The 23901-nt window shown below is 39.6% G+C and overlaps 1 protein-coding gene across 2 annotated transcripts; it reads left to right on the top strand.

The window, feature by feature from the left end:
* The first annotated feature begins 773 nt into the window (after positions 1–773).
* On the top strand, positions 774–23901 carry stxbp6l (syntaxin binding protein 6 (amisyn), like). Of its 2 annotated transcripts, none has more exons than XM_040026935.1 (7): positions 774–968; positions 5950–6117; positions 13002–13132; positions 13314–13545; positions 13647–13745; positions 22788–22945; positions 23094–23901. In XM_040026935.1, exons 2-7 carry the CDS (start codon positions 5964–5966, stop codon positions 23115–23117), a joined length of 798 nt encoding a protein of 265 aa, XP_039882869.1. In that variant the 5' UTR covers positions 774–968; positions 5950–5963; the 3' UTR covers positions 23118–23901. The 2 variants fall into 2 exon arrangements, with proteins under 2 accessions (XP_039882869.1, XP_039882859.1); XM_040026925.1 differs by having other exon boundaries at positions 779–968; positions 13227–13545.

A 23901-nucleotide genomic window follows, 5' to 3' on the forward strand; every position in this document is an offset into this window, starting at 1 on the left:
CATGTTAAAAGACTAGAAAAGACTGAATACATTACAGCTATAATGTTGACACCATTTAGTAAGCCCTTTTAAACTCAGTTGTTGCTGTACTGATGTAGAAAATGTTTGCATTGTTATATATCACATCATTTCCAGTGGTAGGAGATGGTGTAAAATTGCACTCTAAAGATATTTGAAGGCATCCTGAATAACTCTGCTCAGCCACTTTAAAACAACAACAGTAACATCAGTACTCCTCTCTCTGTTGGGAAAAAATAAAATAAAATTCACAGAATAAATTCAGAGATATAGAAAATCATTCGCACCCACAACCATCAGGCTTTAATAGATGAGCTATGTCAGACGTATGAATTTCCCTATGGGATTAGGTCATTTCAATTTAAGCTTATTTAAATTTTCTTATTTATTTTTTTTAATTGGTTTTAACTTCATTATTTTTTTGGCATATTGTATTCTTGTTTTTAAAATTATTTTTTAGTTACATAGCATTATTTAAGCTATTCATTGTATGTTAATTGTTATGTATAGAAAAGTTCAGAAAACTTTGGGGTTGTAGTGGCTTTTGTCTCATGTGTTCATGGAGTGATGCAGTGTCACATCATATAGATATATATAGTTATTAAAATTAAATAATTTCACAATATTCTAATTGGCTGATAAAGATTTGCACATGTGTAATAATGAAGACTTCCACGGAAAGCTCAGTTTTTGAGACAGCAACTGTCTGTTCTCTGGCTCATACCATGTGCCTGTCAGCCTTTTGAAATGGGATGGACTATGGTTGCTGTGTGCCTTCACAGCAAGGCACGCCACTTAGTGTGCCTGGGTATAAATTCAGGACTGAAGCCTTGGAAGTATTTGATCAATTTAACCACGTACTAACTGAACATCTGTACTAACACAAGAGTCTCACTGGAGTAGAAGCAAAGACCAGTCCAGGATTTGGAAAGAGAAGAAAACAAGAACAGGTAGGATAACATTTAGACTTACGTTTGGTAAATGAGTGAAAAACGTAGAGTAAGGAATAAAAATGTCAAAACACAATTAGCCATGTTTGACTTAAATGTTTCACGCAATTTTGGGTTGGTTGTCTTATAAAGATGTAATTTATTTGAAGTGTAGCTGCACAGCAGCTGAAAACAATAACATTGTTTATAACTATGGCAATGAAAGTCTTTGTTTGGTAAATGCATGGTGGTACTCTACTGAAGACAAAGATCTGAATACTTTGTCATTTCACTGTTGTTCATTGTGTTTAATTGTCAACCCCCCCCAAAAAAAACAAACCAAAAAAAAAACAAACCAGAAAACATCTCGTCAAACATGAAGCATTAGAATAAAATAGGATTCGGGTGGGGGGCAAACCTGCATGCCAAATTAAAGAATGAATGCTAGATAGATTGAAAGCACCTTTGTTGGAAAAAGTATAGAAAACAGTGCTTGTGCGAATGGTTGAATGACACATGTTGTATAAAGAGCTTTGAGTGGGGGCTATATAAGAACCATTCCATTTATCATTAAAATGAGCATTTATAAACACAGGTCACGCTCACCTTGTAAATATAGGTCAGTGATAACAACAATATTATAATATTGTTGATAATATGCAGCTGTTGAATTGGCTCACCAGAGAAAATCTTTGTTTCAGAAATTGTTTCCCAAAACATGTACATTTTGGATGATAAGAAAAACTGCCAATGTCCAGTGATTCACACATAGATTACTGAGTGATGAACAATAATGTAAAACAATCCTGTGAGGGATGAGTCCCTCAGGGACTCTGTAATGCTCAAAAACAAGATGGGTACAAAGAAGGAAAGAAACAGGGCCATGATTAATTTCACAATCACTGAGTCATTTTCATAATTTCCAAACTCGATATATATATAAGTTGTTGCTATCTTATGGAAATACAAATAATAGCAAAATGCTTTCTCAAATGTGGCAGAGCAACTAAAGGTGTCTCAAAGATAGAAACACCTGTAACTGTAGTGTCTGATGTTGTCTGCTATTAGTGAAGATTGACAGAAAAAAATATTTTAAAAAAGCAGAAATGTTTTAAACTGTGTTTAGAGTTAACTGATTCACATTTAACTAAATAATGAAGGGCAGCCTTCTAAATTTTTAAAGAATATATAAAGTTGTATTAGTAAAAGCAAACATATTGTTGTTTTGAGACAAAATGGACGCAGGCCTGACCTGATTTAAGTCTGTGATCCTTGTGATCTATGATGATCCAGCCCATCATGCCAGTGGATTCCAATCTGAACTTGATTTGGTGTCATTTTGCTATTTGGATAGAATAACCGAGAATCATTTATCGCTGATTTTCAGTAAAAATGATAGAGGTTCTGAACCTGAAGAGCTGGAATGTGATTTTTAGTCTTGAGTGCCATAAATGATAAGTAAGACTAGAAAATTGCTTAACAAATGCAAATTTTAAGACATTGCATTTTCACTCAGTATTAATCATATTCACAAATAAGATGCCACTTGTAACTGAGATTTTTCTATCAGTGTGACCGATTATGACACGACAAATGGTTTTGGGCTTTTTGTAATAAATAAGAATTAGGTTTTTATTAGGGTTTTTTTTATTTTACTTTTTTCATCCTGTTCTGTCGGGCAGCTTTTGCAGTCAGAATTATGATCTGAACACACTGTCGTGCCAAACACATTTTGCTTTTCCAAGATCAGCTCTATAAATTCTCTATAGGTTCCTCTTATTCGTGTTATTTCATTTATTACATTATACGTGGTATACAGTAAGACAGTGTCCAGGGCAGGACAGGCAGGTGAAGAAAAAAACGATAGAGCACAAATAGAAATGCACAGAAACATGCATGTATCACCAACTGCTGCACCTGTAAGAAAAAACAAACATGCAACAAACATACAAAAATCACCTGGAACACAAAAATTCAAAAATGCATGTAAATCAACAATGTTTTTGTGGGATGCATGTGTGTGTGCATGTGTGTACCATGTTTACATATGTTTGTGAGGAAAGAAAATTGGCATGCCACTATACTTGTGGGGACCAACAGTTACTTATGGGGACAAAATGCTTGTCCCCACGAGTTTGAAGACATTCCTGAGGCTCTTTTAGGTTTTAGTATCAGGGTTACAATTAGGTAATGGTTAGGTTTAGGCTAAGGGTTAAGATTAGGAATTCATTTTTAATGGTTAGGGTGAGCAGCTAGGGAAAGCATTATGTCAATTAGATATCCTCAATAAAATGGTAAATGGACTGATTCTTATATAGCGCTTCTCTACTCTCCTGGTGTACTCAAAGTGCTCTATGCAACATGTCACATTCACACAAGCACTTTTCTTCTAAGTCTTTAGTGCTTCCTAACGAACATTCATACGAGCAACTTGGGGTTAGTATGTTGCCCAAGGATACTGGGCATGCAGACTCGAGGAGCCAATGATCCACTAACCTTCCAGTCAGTAGGTGACCTGCTCTACCTCCTGAGTTACAGCAACCCCCAATAAGATGAGGGGGTCATTTCAGTAGACCGCTGAACTAGCACATCTGGATATAAAAAAAACCCCAAACCCCTGCCCCATATAGACTTTGTGTGGTCTCAAACCACCTAAAGCTAAGGAAAATACCAGTAAAAAACACTTTGATTATAGCATTTTACAAAAAAAGAAAGATATAACTATTTCAACTGCAGGCCCCTATTCCAAGCAGCAGGTTTAGATAAGGACTATTAGTTTTTTAACCTTGAACTGAGGAAAACTGGATTTTTCTGTCCTAGAAAGAGAGTTAACTTAACCCTCTCGAGGCAGGCGTTGCCGATTTGCAACAGTTAAAAACTAACAACCTGATTACCCCACATACATATTTTATGAGTTTTTTTCACTCAGAAGTACCACTGCAGGACTTGGTTGTGCATTAGCAAACAAAAAGTTTAATTTGACCCTGAGAGGGTTAAACAGTCACTGGGGTAACAGACTGTCTGAGCTTAACATAGTCCGCCTATTCTATTTGTGGACGTATCCCAACAACATGCTTTTCCAAAGAAAAGCTCTCTGAACCTTACTTACACATTAAGTTGTGTTTTACATGGCTGACCAATGACGAAAAATGAGATTGAAACAAGTTTTGAGACTTTTAAAATGAAGAAACTGTATTTTAAAGTGATTTATTAAATATAGGCTATACACAGTCAGGTTGTGACCCGAATACATTTCATGTCGAAATGTGTTCACAGATTGATATTCTGTCATTAAACCATGTCAAGCAACATTATGAAAGGTGCAGTGAAAATTACAGTGTGAATCTTTGCCCTGTCCTCAGGCAGGCACATGCTAGGCTCCATTCTGGAAACCATGTCTATGCTGGAGACCACTTGTTTAGCATGTCAGGTTCCAGCTGAATAATGAGATATAAAAGAAACAAATGTAAATCAATGTATGACAGCAGACATTAAATATTACATATTTTGTATCAAACTTTTATTCTGCCTGTAATGATGACAAAGTGACCCTAGCAAATTAAATAACTCCCCCTTCTGTTTTTTTATTTTATTTTATTTAAATATCATGGTGAGGACTGACTCAGGTTTACATTCCGTGGTCCACTGGATAGAGGCTCTTTAATTACCTGCTGCTATGGTGAATCCTGGTATTGGAGGTCCTTTGAGAGTGGCTTTGTTGATCTTCAAGCAGGCACACGCAATCCTGAATCTCTATATAAAAGCACTAATCTCTGATCCTATGAGTATTACCCAGTAAGCAAACAGATGGAGCAGGGAAGGAGACTCACCCTGACTGCTACTCAGTTCCTCTGGATGTCAATCTTCCTCCCTCTGAAAGCATGCCTGCCAGGGTGGCCCTCTGGTCAAGGTTTCACCTCAGTCAGATCCATTATCAGCAGCAATCTATTAAATCTGTGAACTTGGTGACTAAATCTAATTAACCTAAACTGATTTAATTCTGATCCTTGAGGACAAAGAGATTGGAGCGAATGGGCACGCCTTGGCAACAACGCACCTATCTCTGTGGGAATATACAGGAAAGGAGCCCAGTTCTTGGAAGTTGTAATCCATTAGGAAATGATGGAAATCTAAATCCTCCTGAACTTATAATCCAACACAGAAAAAATGCGAAGAGAAAAAGTCAAAATTACAATTAGACCCAATTAGTGGGTCCACATTGTTTGAGCAGTGGTTGCTCATCTGGCATATCTGTGGACTCTCAGAGCCAAATCTTCAGATGATGCCTTCTGGCCATCACAAGAACTAGTGTTAGTTTTTATATGTGTTCTCCCCTTCGCTCTCCTCCCTCTTTTTCTCTCTGGACATCTAATCATCTGTGTTAAAATCTAGTCACCAGATGTCCAGCCAGACCCTATTTGTGTGACCTTAATTTAACATGATTTAAAATGTAGTTTAAAGATTCTTTTCCATGTTTTACTTTAATATGATTTATTATTAAATCCATCACTCTGTTTTTCAATTACAATATACTAAATGTAATTTCTCTTATTCAGCCATACATGTTAAAGTCAGACATTCAGTGAATATTTGCTTAGACATCCTGACCAAGCACTAAAGGCCTGAGGCAAAATCTAGGCTGTGTGCTAAGTTTGCATTTCCTGTTGGTACAAACAGTCCCAGCACAGAAGCACACACACACATCAAATCACAGTTAAAGGCCAAGAGGTCAGAACTCAAGTATTAGAAAGATTTCATTATTCAAATTGCATTTCTCATTAATCATATTAATCAGACTTATACTTTAATTATATTTCATTAAGAATTAAAGATGATTTATTATTAGCAAAAACACATATACATAAACTCCGCTCTGTATGACTTCAAACATAAAAGGCTGGATGTTAAGTCCGTTTGCCCTCTCTCAGATGTAATGATAGGATGGTAATTATTCCTAACCAGAGATAACAACAACAGTCATGTATATAATTTATTTGTGTAGGTTTCTGGACAACAATGAACATTCAGTCTGCCATTAACAAAGAGATCTTCATCCCTCGTGATGAGCGGATGCTGGTGGCGGTGGAGGTGAGGAGGAGGAAAAAAAAGAGGATGGCTTTCCTGTCTACTGGACCTAAGGGGGATTATGCCACATTCATCTGTATATCAGGTAAAAGTCTATATTAGGCACTCTATGTTTCTGATTAAAAAAAATAAAACTGTAGGTTGAAGTTCTAGTGAGGCCATTAGAGTCATAAAAAAAAATCAGACAGGGCACATTCATATTTTTGTGACTCAAATCTGAGAAATTATCATCTCAAAATATTGTTTTTTTTGTTGTTGTTGTTTTTGTTTAAAACCTCATTAATATCAGAGAATATGTCATACAACTTTAATACTGTGAGATCTCAATCATGATCTTATTCCATAGTTTTTGGAGACAGGGAAAAATAAAATTTCTTTTTAGGAAAAAAATGAAACATAAATAATTTGTGATATATGTGAATTAAAACAGGTATTAATGTATAATAAGAAAAGTCCAACACTGCTCATCACTTTTGCAAGCTTGTTTTTTTATATATGTTAATGGAAATAGCAGAGACTAATGTCTGCATGCGTTAGGATCTTATATAAACAAAGTCATGTGTGTGACATGTACCTGCACGTAGTATTTGTCAACGCTGGCTGTGTGGCAGGTAAAGGCTGGACCCAAATGCAGGACTTAAACATAAGGGGTAAACTAAGGAAGGCAGCTTTTATTGCTATAGTAAAATCAAACACTACAAACAAGAAAACAGAACCTGAACTAGGAGTAGCGCGAAAACCACAGTGACACAAACAGCAACGAGGGATGACAACAGGCGGGGGAATACCGAGTATTAAATACATGGAGGATAATGAGGGAAGGGGAAGCACAGCTGGAACTAATCAGACTAACAGGACAGGGAAATAAAGCTGAACATAATGCACTATCAAAATAAAATAGCACACTATCAAAATAAAACAGGAAGCATGAGACACACTCTATCATGGTACTGGGTCTGTGACAATTAACCTCTGTGTATTTAGTCCTCAGTTTTCCTCTGCCTGTTGAGAGTGAGCGAGTGAGAGAGTGCATGTGTGAGTGAGTGTGTGAGTGAGTGAGTGTGTCTGTCTGTTTCACAAAATATCTTTGAAAATGAGGGTGGTAAGCCACGATAACATCCCCCAGGAGCCAAAGACAGAACGAGATGGATCCGGGAGAACCACAGCCCCAAAGAGTACTGAAGACCTGAGGCCACACATTTCGCCGATATCTGCGTGCCCATCCAGCAGGAGAAGGAGTGAGGCCCTAGATGGGGCACAAATGACCAAGGGGGGAGAGTCCCATGGGCATTGGACAGCCAACCCCAGTAGAGACCAACCACCCTGGTGTGAACCAAGATCAGGGTCACTGGGCTGACCCAAGAAACACCCGCTACTCGGAAGATCTTCTTCCTGTGGCCTCTGAGAGTGGACTCATCTCTGTGCTTGTCCTGCTAGACCTCAGTGCAGCGTTCAATACTGTCGACCATTATATTCTATTAGAACAATTAGAGCATGCTGTAGGTATTACAGGTACTGCACTACAGTGGTTTGTATCATATCTAGCTAATAGACTCCAATTTGTTCATGTAAATGGAATCTTCACACACTTAGGTCAATTATGGTGTTCTACAGGGTTCAGTGCTAGGACCAATTCTGTTTACATTATACATGCTTCCCTTAGGCAATGTCATCAGAAGGCATAGCATATATTTTCACTGCTATGCAGATGACACCCAACTTTATCTATCCATGAAACCAGATAACACACACCAATTAGTTAAACTGCACTAATGTCTTAAAGACATAAAGACCTGAATGGCCTCTAATTTTCTGCTTCTAAATTCAGATAAAACTGAAGTTATTATCAGGATTTCCTAAAAAAAACCCAAAAAAACACTGAAAAGCCTTCAGTTAATCCAAAATGCTGCAGCAACCATAATGACAGGGACTAGAAACAGAGAGCATATTTCTTCAATATTGGCTTCTGTACTATTCTCTCTATGTGTTGAACTCTCTGAATGTGAGCATAGATAAACAGCCAGCAAAACTCCTTTTCAAGAGCCAGGAAGACAAGCGTACTTGCTCCTTTAATGACTTTGTACATAGCAATTTGACATCATGAACTGGAGTGATGAAAAACACATACAAAACACAAAAACACAAAGGACTGTCATATAATCAGCATGTAAGTATAGTTAGGCACTAACATAGGAGACTACAAAATAAGTATCCTGTAGATATACAGTCTGACATTAATACAACGAAAAATGAGCAGGTAGTTGGTGAGTGTACGCTTTTATCATTAGCTCAGAGGCTACGACCTATAACTACTGCACTTCAAAGAAGGTAAAAAACAATGTCACAAAACACCCTATTACTAATTACCTAATATACAAAGAACTGACAGAACTTACAACCATTGCTTTCTGAAGGACTCCTCTGAAGGATTGTTTTGGATTCAACACAAATGATTACAAAGGGGTAGCCATTCCCACTGTTCTCTGCACTTCCTGCTTCCTGTCTATAGACATGTCAAAATAAAGGCTTCCCTGTCTATCCAGGTGTCAAAATAAAGGCTTCACAATTTTCTGATGTATAATAATCAAAATACAATATTCATGGCTACTTATTTGTCCCATTAGCATATTATCATATTCAAGACAGTATAGAATCCCTTTATTGGCACCCTGTTAAATCTAGGTTTGAATTCAAATTCCTACTCAGGCCCCATCTTATCTTAATGACCTTATAGTACCATATCACCCCATTAGAGCTCCTTGGTCTCAGACTGCAGGCTTACTTGTTGTTTCAAAGTAGAATGGGAGGCATAGCCTTCAGTTTTCAGGCCCCACTTCTATGGAATGAGCTTCCAGGTTGAATTCAGGAGACAGACACTATCTTTACTTTTAAGATGAGGCTTCAAACTTTCCTTTTTGCTAAAGCATATAGTTAGGGCTGGATCAGGTGACCCTTATGGAGCCCCGCAATGGACATGGGAGAAAAAAAAATTAAGACGGACTTTTGCGAGATCTCGCAAAACAAACTCGGGATCTCGCAAAAGTTTTGCGAGATCTCGCAAAACAAACTCGAGATCTCACAAAAGTTTTGTGAGATCTCGCAAAAGTTTTAGCCGCATTCTTCGGAGACCGCCAGCTCGAAGCCGACCGGGAGGTCGAGGCACGATGTGCCGGGAGAGTGGTGTTCCTCCCGCCTGTAGTAGGTCTCGACCTCCCGTTAGCTTCGAGATGGTGGGTGTCAGATCTCCGAAAACGTCGGAGCACTTTTGCAAATATGTGATGTCTTGTAAACCGAGCAGATATTTGACGTTTACACAACTACATTCGCACCTCAAAATATCTTAAAAGTTTATTTTGTGACCCAGAAAGAGTAATATTACAACTAAGTAGCTGCCGCCATTGTTGGAATTCAACTTTAGTGAGATATCGCAAAAGTTTTGCGAGATCCCGAGTTAGTTTTGCGAGATCTCCCATGTCCCTTGCGGGGCTCCGTAGACCCTGAATCCCCCCCTTAGGTGTAGGCTGCTGGGGGATTCCCATTATGGAATCTCCCAGCAGATTCCATATTTCTTCTTCAGTCACCTTTCTCACCCACTATGTATTAATAGACCTCTCTGCATTGAATCATACTTGTTATTAATCTCTGACTCTCTTCCACAGCATGTCTTTTATCCTGTCTTCCTTCTATCACCTCAACCGGTCGCTGCAGATGGCCGCCCCTCCCTGAGCCTGGTTCTGCTGGAGGTTTCTTCCTGTTAAAAGGGAGTTTTTCCTTCCCACTGTTGCCAAAGTGCTTGCTCATAGGGGGTCATATGATTGTTGGGTTTTTCCTCTGTATGTATTATTGTAGGGTCTTTACTTACAATATAATGCTCCTTGAGGTGACTTGTTGTGATTTGGAGCTGTATAGATAAAACTGAATTGAACATCCAGCCACACACTCTGGAACGAACAACCATCCCAGCAGGGTGCAGTGAACCCCTCCCATCATGACCATGTCCATTCACACACACACACACACACACACACACACACCCCGCTGGAACACGACACCAATAACTACACGACAAAACAAGACAAGATAGAGCTCTTTGTCTTTGTGGCTCGCGAGGGAAGTCAGCCCAGGCCTTCATCTTTCCTTAGCCAACTTCAACTTATTCCTTCGCTACAGCCCTTTTTATTGTCAGCAAGCAATCATTCATGAATATACAATTACAAATACACGTGACATTCTTAAGCAGGCATATCTGAACATCAGTGTCTGTATTCTGTGTGTGTGGGTGTGTGTAGGTGCATGTGTGTGTGTTCTTCCAGCCATACTATACATAGACATACAGTGGGGCAAAAAAGTATTTAGTCAGCCACCGATTGTGCAAGTTCCCCCACTTAAAATGATGACAGAGGTCGGTAATTTGCACCAGAGGTACACTTCAACTGTGAGAGACAGAATGTGAAAAAAAAATCCATGAATCCACATGGTAGGATTTGTAAAGAATTTATTCGTAAATCAGGGTGGAAAATAAGTATTTGGTCAATAACAAAAATACAACTCAATACTTTGTAACATAACCTTTGTTGGCAATAACAGAGGTCAAACGTTTACTATAGGTCTTTACCAGGTTTGCACACACAGTAGCTGGTATTTTGGCCCATTCCTCCATGCAGATCTTCTCAAGAGCAGGGATGTTTTGGGGCTGTCGCCGAGCAACACAGACTTTCAACTCCCGCCACAGATTTTCTATGGGGTTGAGGTCTGGAGACTGGCTAGGCCACTCCAGGACTTTCAAATGCTTCTTACGGAGCCACTCCTTTGTTGCCCGGGCGGTGTGTTTTGGATCATTGTCATGTTGGAAGACCCAGCCTCGTTTCATCTTCAAAGTTCTCACTGATGGAAGGAGGTTTTGGCTCAAAATCTCACGATACATGGCCCCATTCATTCTGTCCTTAACACGGATCAGTCGTCCTGTCCCCTTGGCAGAAAAACAGCCCCATAGCATGATGTTTCCACCCCCATGCTTCACAGTAGGTATGGTGTTCTTGGGATGCAACTCAGTATTCTTCGTCCTCCAAACACGACGAGTTGAGTTTATACCAAAAAGTTCTACTTTGGTTTCATCTGACCACATGACATTCTCCCAATCCTCTGCTGTATCATCCATGTGCTCTCTGGCAAATTTTAGACGGGCCTGGACATGCACTGGCTTCAGCAGCGGAACACGTCTGGCACTGCGGGATTTGATTCCCTGCCGTTGTAGTGTGTTACTGATGGTGACCTTTGTTACTTTGGTCCCAGCTCTCTGCAGGTCATTCACCAGGTCCCCCCGTGTGGTTCTGGGATCTTTGCTCACCGTTCTCATGATCATTTTGACCCCACGGGATGAGATCTTGCGTGGAGCCCCAGATCGTGGGAGATTATCAGTGGTCTTGTATGTCTTCCATTTTCTGATGATTGCTCCCACAGTTGATTTTTTCACACCAAGCTGCTTGCCTATTGTAGATTCACTCTTCCCAGTCTGGTGCAGGTCTACAATACTTTTCCTGGTGTCCTTCGAAAGCTCTTTGGTCTTGGCCATGGCGGAGTTTGGAGTCTGACTGTTTGAGGCTGTGGACAGGTGTCTTTTATACAGATGATGAGTTCAAACAGGTGCCATTCATACAGGTAACGAGTGGGGGACAGAAAAGCTTCTTACAGAAGACGTTACAGGTCTGTGAGAGCCAGAGATTTTCCTTGTTTGAGGTGACCAAATACTTATTTTCCACCCTAATTTACGAATAAATTCTTTACAAATCCTACCATGTGAATTCATGGATTTTTTTTTCACATTCTGTCTCTCACAGTTGAAGTGTACCTCTGGTGCAAATTACTGACCTCTGTCATCATTTTAAGTGGGGGAACTTGCACAATCAGTGGCTGACTAAATACTTTTTTGCCCCACTGTATGACCTTACAATGAACTTAAACTGTGTGTATGAGGTATGCAGAAAAACAGAAGCAAGCGTCTTGCTAAACTATAAAAACAGGAACTTGCAATAGGTCATATCTCAAATGCACATTTAAAGGTGGGAAGTCTTGCACCTCAAGAAACAGAACAGTCTGGTTTCAAAAGCTATAATGGAATTATAACGTCGAGGCTGCTTCTTCTCATCTCATGGTACACAAATGCACACAGAATCTTATCAGACCTAATAAGGATATGATTCTTATCAGCATACAAATGATTATATGTTTCTAAGCACAAATGACAATATAAGAAATATCAATTCCAACACTTGCTCTTGCTAGAAAGTCTGCAAAAGACATTGAAGGAGAACTTACGTTGACATTGACAGTGGTCAGCCAGAGGTTATGCTGTACCAAAAAGCATTCTTGAAAGGTGCAGTGACTCAAACTACTTTAACATTTTATGAAGGTGACATTGATTTGAACAAATCAAAAAAACTAACAAACAAACTAAAAAGGTGAAACAGTAAATGAGTGTTAAGTGATTTTTGAGGCCTATGACCTCCAGGAGCATAAATGGAAGATGCATTGCTGGGTTTGCTTCTATTCATTTGTTGTTCATTACTGAAACTGAACACTTGCAAATAATCTGCTGGTGATGGTGCGCTTATAAATTCAGATAAAACTGAAGTTATTGTACTCAGTCCTCAGTCAAATATTCAAAATATGATATCTAGCCAGATGCTTGGATGGCATTACTTTGGCCTCCAGTAACACTGTGCACAAGCTCTTTTTGCAAATTGCAAAGCTTCTAATGAATGTATTATTTTTGTAGCCTTCAAGGGCAGGGAATTTCTTACCATCTAAATGAAAAGAAATCTACTCTAAATGTTCAGTTCTTTGGTTATCAAGTATCTTTTTTATGTTAAAAAATTTAGTTTAAAATGATCAGAACAAAATCTCTGGTGTTAGTAAAATTATTATTACAAGCTTTAAATTCTGATATTGTGGTTTGCATTTATTTCCTAGTCACCAACACCAGACCTCCTCAGCTTCTCATCACCAAGGTGAAGCGGTTTGGAGGCTCCTCCTCCTTCATCAGGAGGTCCCAGTGGACAGTTGAACAACTCAAACAGGTCAACGGGATTAACCCCAACAAGGTCAGCAGCAGTACCTGTTGTATCCTTACATTACATTTCATATGCATTCAGTTGTTTGCCAGCTTTGTTTGTTTTCCTGTGTCCTCCTCTTCAGGACAGCCCAGAGTTTGATTTGGTTTTTGACAATGCTGTGGACCAGTGGGTGGCTAGCTCCTCAGCAGACAAGTGTATTTTTGTCCAGATCCTGTACCACGCCTGTCAAACCCACTGGGAGGGGAAAGCAGGTGGTCTGGGAAAGTCAAGGAAGTTGGGAAAGGCAAGCCAGCAGGGACGAGTTGATAAATGTGATCAAGAACTGGCAGGAGCTGGTCACCCAGATACCTATGAATCCAAAAACCTACAGGCACGACGGAAGAGCTTTGTTCTTCCCAAACACACAGAATTCATTAACTGCCAGTCCAAACTAACACAAGGTAGTGTCTCATGGTTACTGAGGTTATGATGAAAGTTATTTCTTAACAGATTTTTTGTTAAAATTTTGTTTTGTTGTAATGTGTTATGTTTGTTCAATTAGATGCCTGCACCATGAATCTGGTCATCTATCGCTGCAAAGCCTTCTTGAATCGTGTAAAAAACCTGATGGTTTCAAACCAAAGTCCCTCATCAGGTCAAGGTAAGATAGTGACTAAAGGAACATATAGAGGTTTAATGTTTTAACGGGTTTAATGAAAAGAGGGTTTTGTCTGTATTATGGGAAACATGACATCCAAAGATTTCTTAATCTATACTGGTCTTCCCTTAGTACCCAGACTGAAGGTAGTTATATATCAAATTACAGTTAATCTTTAAATCTGTCAATACTGCTAACCTGTAATACTTACAGCATACTCTAATCTCTGTAATAAAACACTATGGTCAACAGTATCAAATGTTGCAGTGAGGTCTAGCAGAAAAAGTACAGAGATGAGTCCACTGTCATAAGAAGTTTATGTGTTCACTAAAGCTGTTTCTGTTCTGTGATGAGCTCTGAAACTTGACTGAAACAGACTCAAATAAACCACTGCCCACACTGCAGATGATCAGTAAGCTGTTTTACAGCTAGTCTTTTAAGAAAACCTTAACCCTTTGAGATAAAAGGAAGGTTGGAGATTAGCCTATAATTTTGCTAAAAAGTAAAATTTTGCTCTTCTAAATTAGTGAGACGCCATTTCCTCCCCAGCTTATGAGTTATCTGCTTTAAGGTACATGTTTGAGAGTTATACCAGGGAGTCAAGTACTTCTGATTTGATACTTTCTTTTTTTAGAGCAACCCCAGTATCCAGAGTTGTACTCAGCCAAGATGTAAAATTATTAACAAGATAATCGAGCTCTGGGTAGCTGCTCTGCGCTGTGTTGGCACAGTTGCCAAATTTTATTAGACTTTCAAATGAATTAAAACTTGGTCTGGCTGTTTCACTATAAACTGGCCTTGACCAGGTGCTCGCCCCAAGATTTCAGATAGAGGAGTGAAAAAAATTATCAGAAGAGTTGTCCAAGAGCCATAGACCACTTACAGAGCACTACACCTGTTATTTTCACTATATATTCTTCCCTTAGGCCAGATCATTAGCGGTTTCAAAAATATTTCTTATCATTTGTATGCAGACGACATCCAATTATACATTTCTTTTAAATCTTGGGAATTAGACAAGCTATCCACTCTTATGGACTGTCTTAAGGAAATTAATCTTTGGATGACAAACAATTTCCTGCAACTGAACGCAGATAAGACCGAGTGCTTAATCCTTGCCCCAGAGAATATCAAGCCCCAAATTAGTCAACATCTGGGTGCTTTTTCATCGACGATAAAAGCCACTGCTCGGAATCTTGGGATAATTTTTGACCAATCTTTGTCCTTTGACGTTCATATTAAATCCGTGACCCGTTCCTGCTTTTTCCACTTAAGAAATATTGCCAAACTCAGGACTATTGTCTCCACAACCGAACTGGAGATGCTTGTCCACACCTTTATTTCCTCCCGGCTAGACTATTGTAATGCACTTTTCTCCTGTGTATCTAAGGCCTCACTAAATCGGCTCCAAGCGGTTCAAAATGCTGCAGCAAGGCTTTTAACCCACAGCAATAAATTTTCCCATATCACTCCTATACTAAAATCCTTGCATTGGCTTCCGATTGGGTATAGATATAAGTTTAAAATCCTCACCTTTACGTTTATGTCTCTACAAGGTGAGGCCCCCATCTATATCTCGGAGCTTCTCAAACCCTATTCTCCAAAGCGAACTCTTAGATCCACTGATAGTGGTCGTCTATCTATTCCACGGACTCGTCTGAAAACAAAGGGGGATCACGCTTTTCAAACCCTGGCTCCAATACTGTGGAACGGTTTACCCTCCTCACTACGCACCATCGACACGGTGGCCTCTTTTAAAAAACAGCTTAAAACTCATCTGTTTAGACAGGCATTTGGGTAATATGTTGTCTTATTTTATATTTATATTGTACTATTGCTTGTTTGATATGCTTTTATATTTCTTCTAATATTGTTCGTTTGACATGTTTTTATGTGAAGCACTTTGTAACAGCGTTTTTGTCTTAAAAAGTGCTATATAAATAAATTTTACTTACTTACTTACTTACAGAAAGAACAGGAACAGGCAGGTACAATTCCCGTTGCCTGTGTGTGCATGCTCACCAAGCAAGACATCATTGCGGAAGCATGTTGAAGTGGGTTTAAAGTTTGATAAATAACATTTAGACAAGCCTGTGAATTACTGACAGAATGTAGTCTAGTCAGATGAGACTAAAACTGAAGTCTTTGGATGCCATAATACACACCATGTTTGACGGTCAAAAGGCACTGCATATCTACCCAAAAAACACAACCCTTTGCAGCAATATACATCAACACCTTCATATAATTGAAGGAAGGATGAATGAAAAAATGTACTGAGACATTCTTGATCAAATCTGATGCCATCTACCCAGATGATGAAGATGAAATGAGGGTAGACACTTCAGCAAGACAATGATCCCAAACACACAGCCATGGATACTCTCAACTGGATTCAGACAATCACCTGACTTAAATCCAAGTGAAAATCTATGGAAAGAACTAAAGCTCAGAGTTCATTAAAGAGCCCACTGAATGGGCCAAAATCACACCTGAGCAATGCATGTGACTAGTTACTCCACACAGGAGGCGTCTTGAAGCTATCATCATCAACAAAGGATCTTGTACAAAGTGTTAAATAAATTTCAGTAAGGGTGTTCAATAATTTTTCCCTGTGTCATTTCTCATTATTAGACATAATTTATGGACATCTATAGTTTGATTTCTTCGCATGTGTGGATTAGATGAGTTGTTACTGGCATCTGGTGGGAATTTCATGCTAACAGTACCTTTAAATATATTTATTTAGATAGACCCTAAAATAATACATGCAAGCTGCAGGTGTTCAATGCCTGTTTTACCTGCTATAAATTTAGCATAAAAGTGTTAACAATATCAACATCCTGTGAGAAGCAGCTCTGTAATTATGATGAAGGAACTGTCCTCCCAGCCCATTGTTCCTTCAGTGGTGCTAGTTTCAGTCATTATACAAATGTACTGTTTATAAGATTGGGGAAACCTGCAGTCAGCTGAGACTGAAGAAGTCACTTGGATGAGTGACAAAATGTTTCTCCCACTGAAAACACTATGTTCAAATGAACAGAATCAACTTTTGGAGAGCTCTGTAATAAGTAATGTGCTCCATATCCTTTTTTATTTAACACAATTTCTTCTCGCTTTGACAAGGCTGCTGCCATTTTGAAGAGTCAATGAGACCACTCAAATGCTGTGTAAATGCTAATCCATTTTTTGCTGATAGTGAAAAAATGAAACTCAAATTGGAGGCATTAAATGGATAGTAAATGATAGCTCAAGTTAGGTAAATTAAATGTGAATCTAACACTAGTGGTATTCTAACTGAAGTGGTATGGTGGTGGAATAGGTTGCAGGTCCAAACCCTGAATGGGGTTTCTCTGTGGAGTTTCTATAATCTATATGTGTAGGTTTTCTTCAGGGTATTTTGGCTTCCTCCCACAGTCCAAAGACATGCTTGTTAACTGATTCTAAATTGCCTGTGACATAGATAAGGTGTATGGAATAAAACACTCTATGAATGTACGGTTAAATGTGCCTTGTATACTGAAGTCTTGTGAATGGTCAGTAACTAGAAAAAACACTTGTATCCTATTGTACACCCCCAGCATGCACTAAACAAATCATGAGTTTGTCTGATGCTGATATAAGATCTTTTTTACATTTTATTCACAGGAACTCCTAATATTTCAATCCACGAAATTCCTCCAAATGATTCTAATAGATCTAATGAAATGGCGATCCTTTTCTGAAATTGGTACTAGGTCTATTGTACAGCTCAAAAAACACCCTTTGATTCATAGATTTCTTCCTGTCTTAATGTTATGGCACTGGGACTCCTCAGCTCATTGTATCCTCAGCATGTCTCAGAGTCATTTTCCCTTCTGTCTTTTTGTCTATTGTTCTTGCTGAGCTCCACCTTTCTGTTGCCAGAGAAAGGCCTCTTTGTAATGAGATCCTGACATGAAAGGAGACTTTGTTTGTTTCAGGGAGGTTCATACAATAGCTGGCATTAGTTCTGTGACTAAGAGTGAGCACAGCATTCCACTGAAACCAGTAATAGGGCCAGTGTAATGGATGGGACACATGCCAAGCTGCACCACAATTAAAAGTAAACAGTTCCACAGCAATAGCTTAACAATGTGTTGCTATTGATAATGCTAGCAGAGGATGATGGTAATAGTATGAATTTGTTTGTATCAGTAGACTTGCATTTCAAAATGTTATCAGCATATTGGTGTATAAGTTGAAGTTAGCTTGGAAAGAAAAAAAGCGTCTGGACTTCTTTAAGTTGCTTGAAGATGTTTCACCTCTCATCCAAGAAGCTTCTTCAGTTCTAAGGTCAAACGGTGAAGAGTCCCATATTTAATCCCTGTTTGAGTGTCCCGGGGGGGGGGGACAATGGACCCCCTAAGGATCCTCTACCTAATCACATGAGCCAAGGTGTGAAAAGGGGTGTGGGTCACAATCAGCCAAGGTTTCGGGTGAGCTCATGGTGAAATCTAGCCCCACCCTATCATGTGATTTCCCAGAATGTGAGTGGGCGTTAAGGCGTCTGTTAAGAGATCTCAAAGCTGGATTATAGATGGCAGACAGTTGGTGTCGTAAACCACCGCCTCTGATCAAAGATGGCCGTTCACAGTGGACCTAGATAGCTTCTTTCACTCCTATTTCAAACCATCTTCTCTGTCCAAAATGTGAACATTGGCATCCTCGAAAGAGTGACCTTTATCCTTTAGATGCAGATAGATAGCCGAGTATTGTCCCATGGAGGTGGCTCTTCTATGTTGTGCAATATGTTTATGAAGTGGCTGTTTGGTCTCTCCAATGTAGAGGTCTGTGCATTCCTTGCTACACTACAGAATACACTACATTGTTAGATTTGTGTGTTTTGTCTTTGGGATGAACCAGTTTCTGTCTGAAGTAAACTGGGATGTCGTGCCTGGAGAAGACTCTCCTGAGTTTTTCGGATACACCGGCTACATAGTGTCAGGGTTCCTGGGTCGTTGACCCAGCAACTTCAGTTTGTTCATGTTCAGTTTATTTTCTACATGCTCGTGTTTCACTGTGCCAACTTTCTGTCTCTGTGTATTATGTTCTAGTTCCACTATATGTGTTATTAGCCACATTATGTTCAGCTGTGTACTCAACGGTCTCTCATTATCATCCTCATCAGTCTGTGTATTTAAGTCATCGGTTTCCACCAGTTCATTGTCTAGTCATTAACGTTGTCTACCCCGCATGTATGTTCCATTTCGGTTCAGTTCAGTCAGTCTTTCAGTCAGTCAATCAGCCAGTCATCCGTCTCATGTTCTGTTCATCCATTCTGTATAATAAACACCATCTTCATTCCACACTAGCCAGTGAGTCCTGCATTTGGGTCCGCTCTTCCTCACCTCCACACAGCGAAGCCCTGTGCTGAGGCAGGTTATTGGCTGGTATTTGGATAAGACTGGTCCTTAGCGGAGATCCTTGAGGATAAGGGCTGTTCTTTCTTTGGTTAGCCATTCTGGGTGCATCTTATCCAGTAGGCATGAATTATGCTAGGGCCTGATGTTGTCCACTGAGCACTGGAACCCATTCTCATACCTTTCTACAGCTAGGATAGTTAACTAGTTTCTGTTCGTGCTGCCTTGATCTTGGTCTCTAGTCTCCTTCTTCTTGTGGCTGTTTAACTTGTAGCCAAGCATCTCAAGGATCACTGTTGCTGTGGTGTACATCAGCTGCTTGTTCTTACTGATGGTCCCAGTTGGTTGATTCTCCATACTATCTTCTAGTAGACCTTTAGAGGGTACTTCACATAGTCTTGGTAATCAGCCTTGGATGGTCCAGTTCCCAGTTTAGCTATGACCCTCTCTTTCAGGTCAGCTGCTTTCAGTTTCAATACCTTCAAGTGTAAAGTTTGGTGAAGGGTGGTTTATGGTGTGAGGTTTTTTTTTTTTTTTTTGGGAGTTGGACTCAAGCCTTCACAGAGGCATTGAAGCTGTTATAGCTACAAATTTGGGCAAGCATAATATTATACATCTTTTCACCTTCGCATGTTACCATATCCCCTTTCTTTTTAAGAATGCTTATTAATGGTCATTATTTGACTTTGGTGTTGCTGTGTACTGTGTGTACAGTGATGTCAAAAAGTGTATTTTACATTGTGATAGAGTTGAGACTGCAGAAAACAATACATCCAAAAATATGGCGTTATTATTTCAATTTGCAAGTGCGAATGTTGCATGTTGCGGAGAAAATTATTATGAGGTAACAAAAGTTTAATTTGAGCGAACAAAATTCATTGCTGCTTGCAAGAAATGTATTTCAGTTTTTGCTATTATCTATATACACACACAATAACAGCCCCTCTCGCTTAGTTGTTGGCATTTGCTCTTGCTCAGATCTCTGCTCTGTGTGCTGACAGACATCTGCTGACCTGCTCTCAGTCTGTCGTTTGCACTCACAACATCTCTGCTCAGTGCGCGTACAACTCTCTGTACACCATTATAAGTGTGCCACAAAACCATCCAATCAAAGAATTGGATGCAAAAATTCTGATTGACTGTTATGGTCTCCAATCAGCTTGCTAGATAGTGCATTCTGGAGACATGGTCCAGAATGTAGCTAAACCCGTTTTCACTGAGCATGTTTAATTATTTTATTTTAATATATATATATTTTTAAGAGCATTGTTGGTTTTAATCTAGTTTAAACCAAACCACCCCACTGGCTGGCCATATCGGATGTTACAGGGGATATTTTTGCAAGTGCTAAATGAAACCATGAAAGATCAGCTCGTCTTTCACGATTAGCCTGCCTCTTTCGCAGTTTCTGGAGTTAGTTTCCCTTTCCCTATGGATTGACAACCGCCTGAAAGAAAAAGAAGCTGAGAAGAACTACAGACCCCACAGGCATTTGGCTCACGCACTTCCAGTTCCTGTCACTCCTGCTCCCCTTCCAGTACTGTAACTTGCCTCCGTCGCTGTTCTGTCACTTAACCTGTCTCACCTCCGTTTACCCACCCGAATATGCAGAACCTCATGCCCATAACAACACCACTCCAGATCTCTCTACCATCTCATCTGAGTAGCATGACATATAGGAGGTTTTCAGTAAACAAAATGCCATCTCACTTCCACCTCACAGACCAAATGATTGCACGATTGAACTCCTCCCCGGATCTCTCTTCCCACTAGCTGTCTTTACATCTTGTCCTGGCCTGAACGAGCAGCCATGGAAAATATTTTCAGGAATCTCTCGCAGCAGGCATAATCTCCCCGTCCTTGAAGAACCATTCATCTGTGCATAGATTATAGGGGTCTGAATGACATCACAGTCAAAAACAAATACCCACTGCCTTTAATGAACTCTGCTTTCAAACATCTTCATGGTGCCACGATATTTACCAAAATCAACCTCTGCAACACATATAATTTGATTCGCATAAGACAGAGAGATGATGGAAGACTGCATTCAATACACCACTTGGACATTTCAGATATTTGGTAATGCTTTTGGGCTAACCAATCCCCCAAGTCTTCCAAGCTGTTGTGAATGATATTCTTAGAGACTTTTTGAACAGATTCATTTTTGTATATCTGGATGATGTTCTGATCTACTGAAAACTCGAGGAACACCAAGCTCATGTCCATGCACCTCCTTGAAAGCGAATCCTATGTCAAAGCTTGAAATTGTGAATTTCACTTACTGTCTGTGTCTTTTCTGGGCTACATCCTGGTAGGAGGGCAGGTGAAGGCAGGTCCGGCCAAAGCCCAAGCGGTCAAGGAATGGCCAACTCCCACATCACGGAAGCATATTCAACGGTTCTTGGGGTTTGCCAATTTCTACAGATGGTTTATACGCAACTACAGCCCGGTAGCCTCACCCTTAACATGCCTCACGTCCACCAATGTTCCATTCACCTGGTCACCTGAAGCTAACACTGCTTTCATCACTAAAATATCTGTTCACCAGACAAACCATTCATGGTGGAGGGGTCCGACACTGGGGTCAGGGCAGTCCTGTCCCAGCATTCTGGTCACCAAGCTAAACTCCAGCCGTGTGCCTTTTTTTCTCGTCGCCTCACCCCTGTAGAGAGAAATTATGATGTGGGCGACTATTAGCAGTTAAACCTCCCTGGAGGAGTGGCGAAACCTGCTGGAGAGAATGGAGCAACCATTCACCATATGGGCTGCTCACAAGAACTTAACTTACCTTAGAATACCTAAGAGACTAAAGGCACACCAGGCACATTTTTTCCATTTCTTTCTGCCCAGGTTCTCGTAATGACAAACAGGACACACTTTCTTACCAGTTCGTCTCCGAACTGATCATTCGTATCTCCCAACCATCCTCCCCTCTACATGCAAGATTGGGTACATAGCCGGACATTGCTGGAGACTGAAACTGACCTGGGAACTGGTCCAGTGAATCAACGCTTTGTGCCAGCAGCATCCCGTCCTGGACTGGGTTCATACTGGCCAAATACTGGCCATTCAAGGAACAGTCAGACCATTTCTTTATTCATGAGGTATTTCTGGTGGGATACTCTGGATAAAGATGTCAGGGAGTATGTGAGGGCCTGCACTCCCTGCGCCTGGAACAATACCCACACCCAACGTCCCGCGGGTTTGCTACAGCCTTTAGTTACGCCATACCGACCTGGGTCACATACAGCATTGGACTTTGTTATGCCAGTCCAATGCTGTTATACAGTTAGGTTATGGTTACAGTTATGGTTACAGTAATTATTTGGGCAGTGATTCTTTCTTTTGTCATTTTGCCTCTGTCCACTTCTGTTCATTACATTTTAAACAAACAAACAACCAAAAAACAAATCAAGAAAAGAAAGAAAAAAATCCAAATGAGATTAAGTGCAGTTTTGAAAAAGTATGGCTTCTACTTTTTAGAAATTACAACAATTTTTAAAAATAGTCTCTGATTTTCAGAAGCTCAAGAAATATGGACCTAAGTTTAAGATACTTGACATATTGTAAAGGTATTTGGTCCACTATTTTCTTACTAAATGGACAAGTATAAAATTCTCTCAATATCCTTTTGTGTGTGTATGTGTGTGTATATAAACAGGTCAAATGCGGAACCGTGCCAAAGGCAGAAGTGTAGGTAATTTAGTCCAGAGGGTGAATGTTACTCTGGGCGAGCGTGGAGACAGACTAACTCGTGCTGAGGACAAAACTGTGGAACTGACACACAAAGTCCAGCAGTTTGCAGACACTGCTCATAAGGTAACATATACAGCCTTCTCTGCTAGATTAATCATTCAAAATTGTATATAGTATAGATAGTAGAATAGATAACCCATATTTGCACAATCGTTTGTCAAAATTTAACTGCCATACATTTTTTATTTCTGTTGTTCTATTTCCTATACAGCTAGCCCTGAAGTATTCAAAGTAGAGTGTACTGGAGAGAGAATACCGCTAACTCTGGAAGATGCTAATAAGAAGAATATAAGAAGATTTACTCTTGGGCTCCAGGATGTCACTAATTTGTTTCTATTATAACTAAATGTATCAAAGACAACTAAATAATATGTCCCTGTGTTCTGGGGCGCCTCTGCCCATAGGTAAATATCCCGTGAACTGTGTTTTGTCTGTTGTCAGATACTTTTATGAAAAGGAAAAAGTGGATTTATTTAACATTTGTGTTGTTCTAAAATAGCTTTTGTATTTTAGCTTTTGTACAATAGCCTTGAAATTTATTTGAAAGCCACTCCAGAGAAAAATTAGTACTGCTCTCAGTGAATGGCATTAATTACTCCATTTGATTTAGTTTGATTTTATGTTGATTTAATGTGCTTTAATTTGTATATTTCATAGTCTTCTTCAGTCTGGCATTATCAGTTGTTGTCTTTTTGTGCGTGTGTATGTACACTCACTGTCCAGTGTCTTATGTGTTGTCTACTATGTTCACATTATGTTTCCTGAACATCAAAGTGTCACGCTGTATTTACGCTGCTGTGCTGTGTATGTCATTTAGTCCATGTTAGTATTGTCTTAGAAAGTGGAGTGAAGGTAGATACGATGGTTTAGTTTAAGTGGTTAGGGTACAGGGTACCTTAAGGATGTTTAAATGCTGCCTTTAGAAGACTCACAGCAGTGAATAGAGGATTAATTAAATCAGACTGACTCATTCTAACCCAACTTCTATTAAATGTTTTCTTTATTGCTTCTAGTGGCAT

The sequence above is a fragment of the Simochromis diagramma genome, unplaced genomic scaffold, assembly GCF_900408965.1.
Source record: "Simochromis diagramma unplaced genomic scaffold, fSimDia1.1 OVJJ01000746.1, whole genome shotgun sequence".
Lineage (NCBI taxonomy): Eukaryota > Metazoa > Chordata > Actinopteri > Cichliformes > Cichlidae > Simochromis > Simochromis diagramma.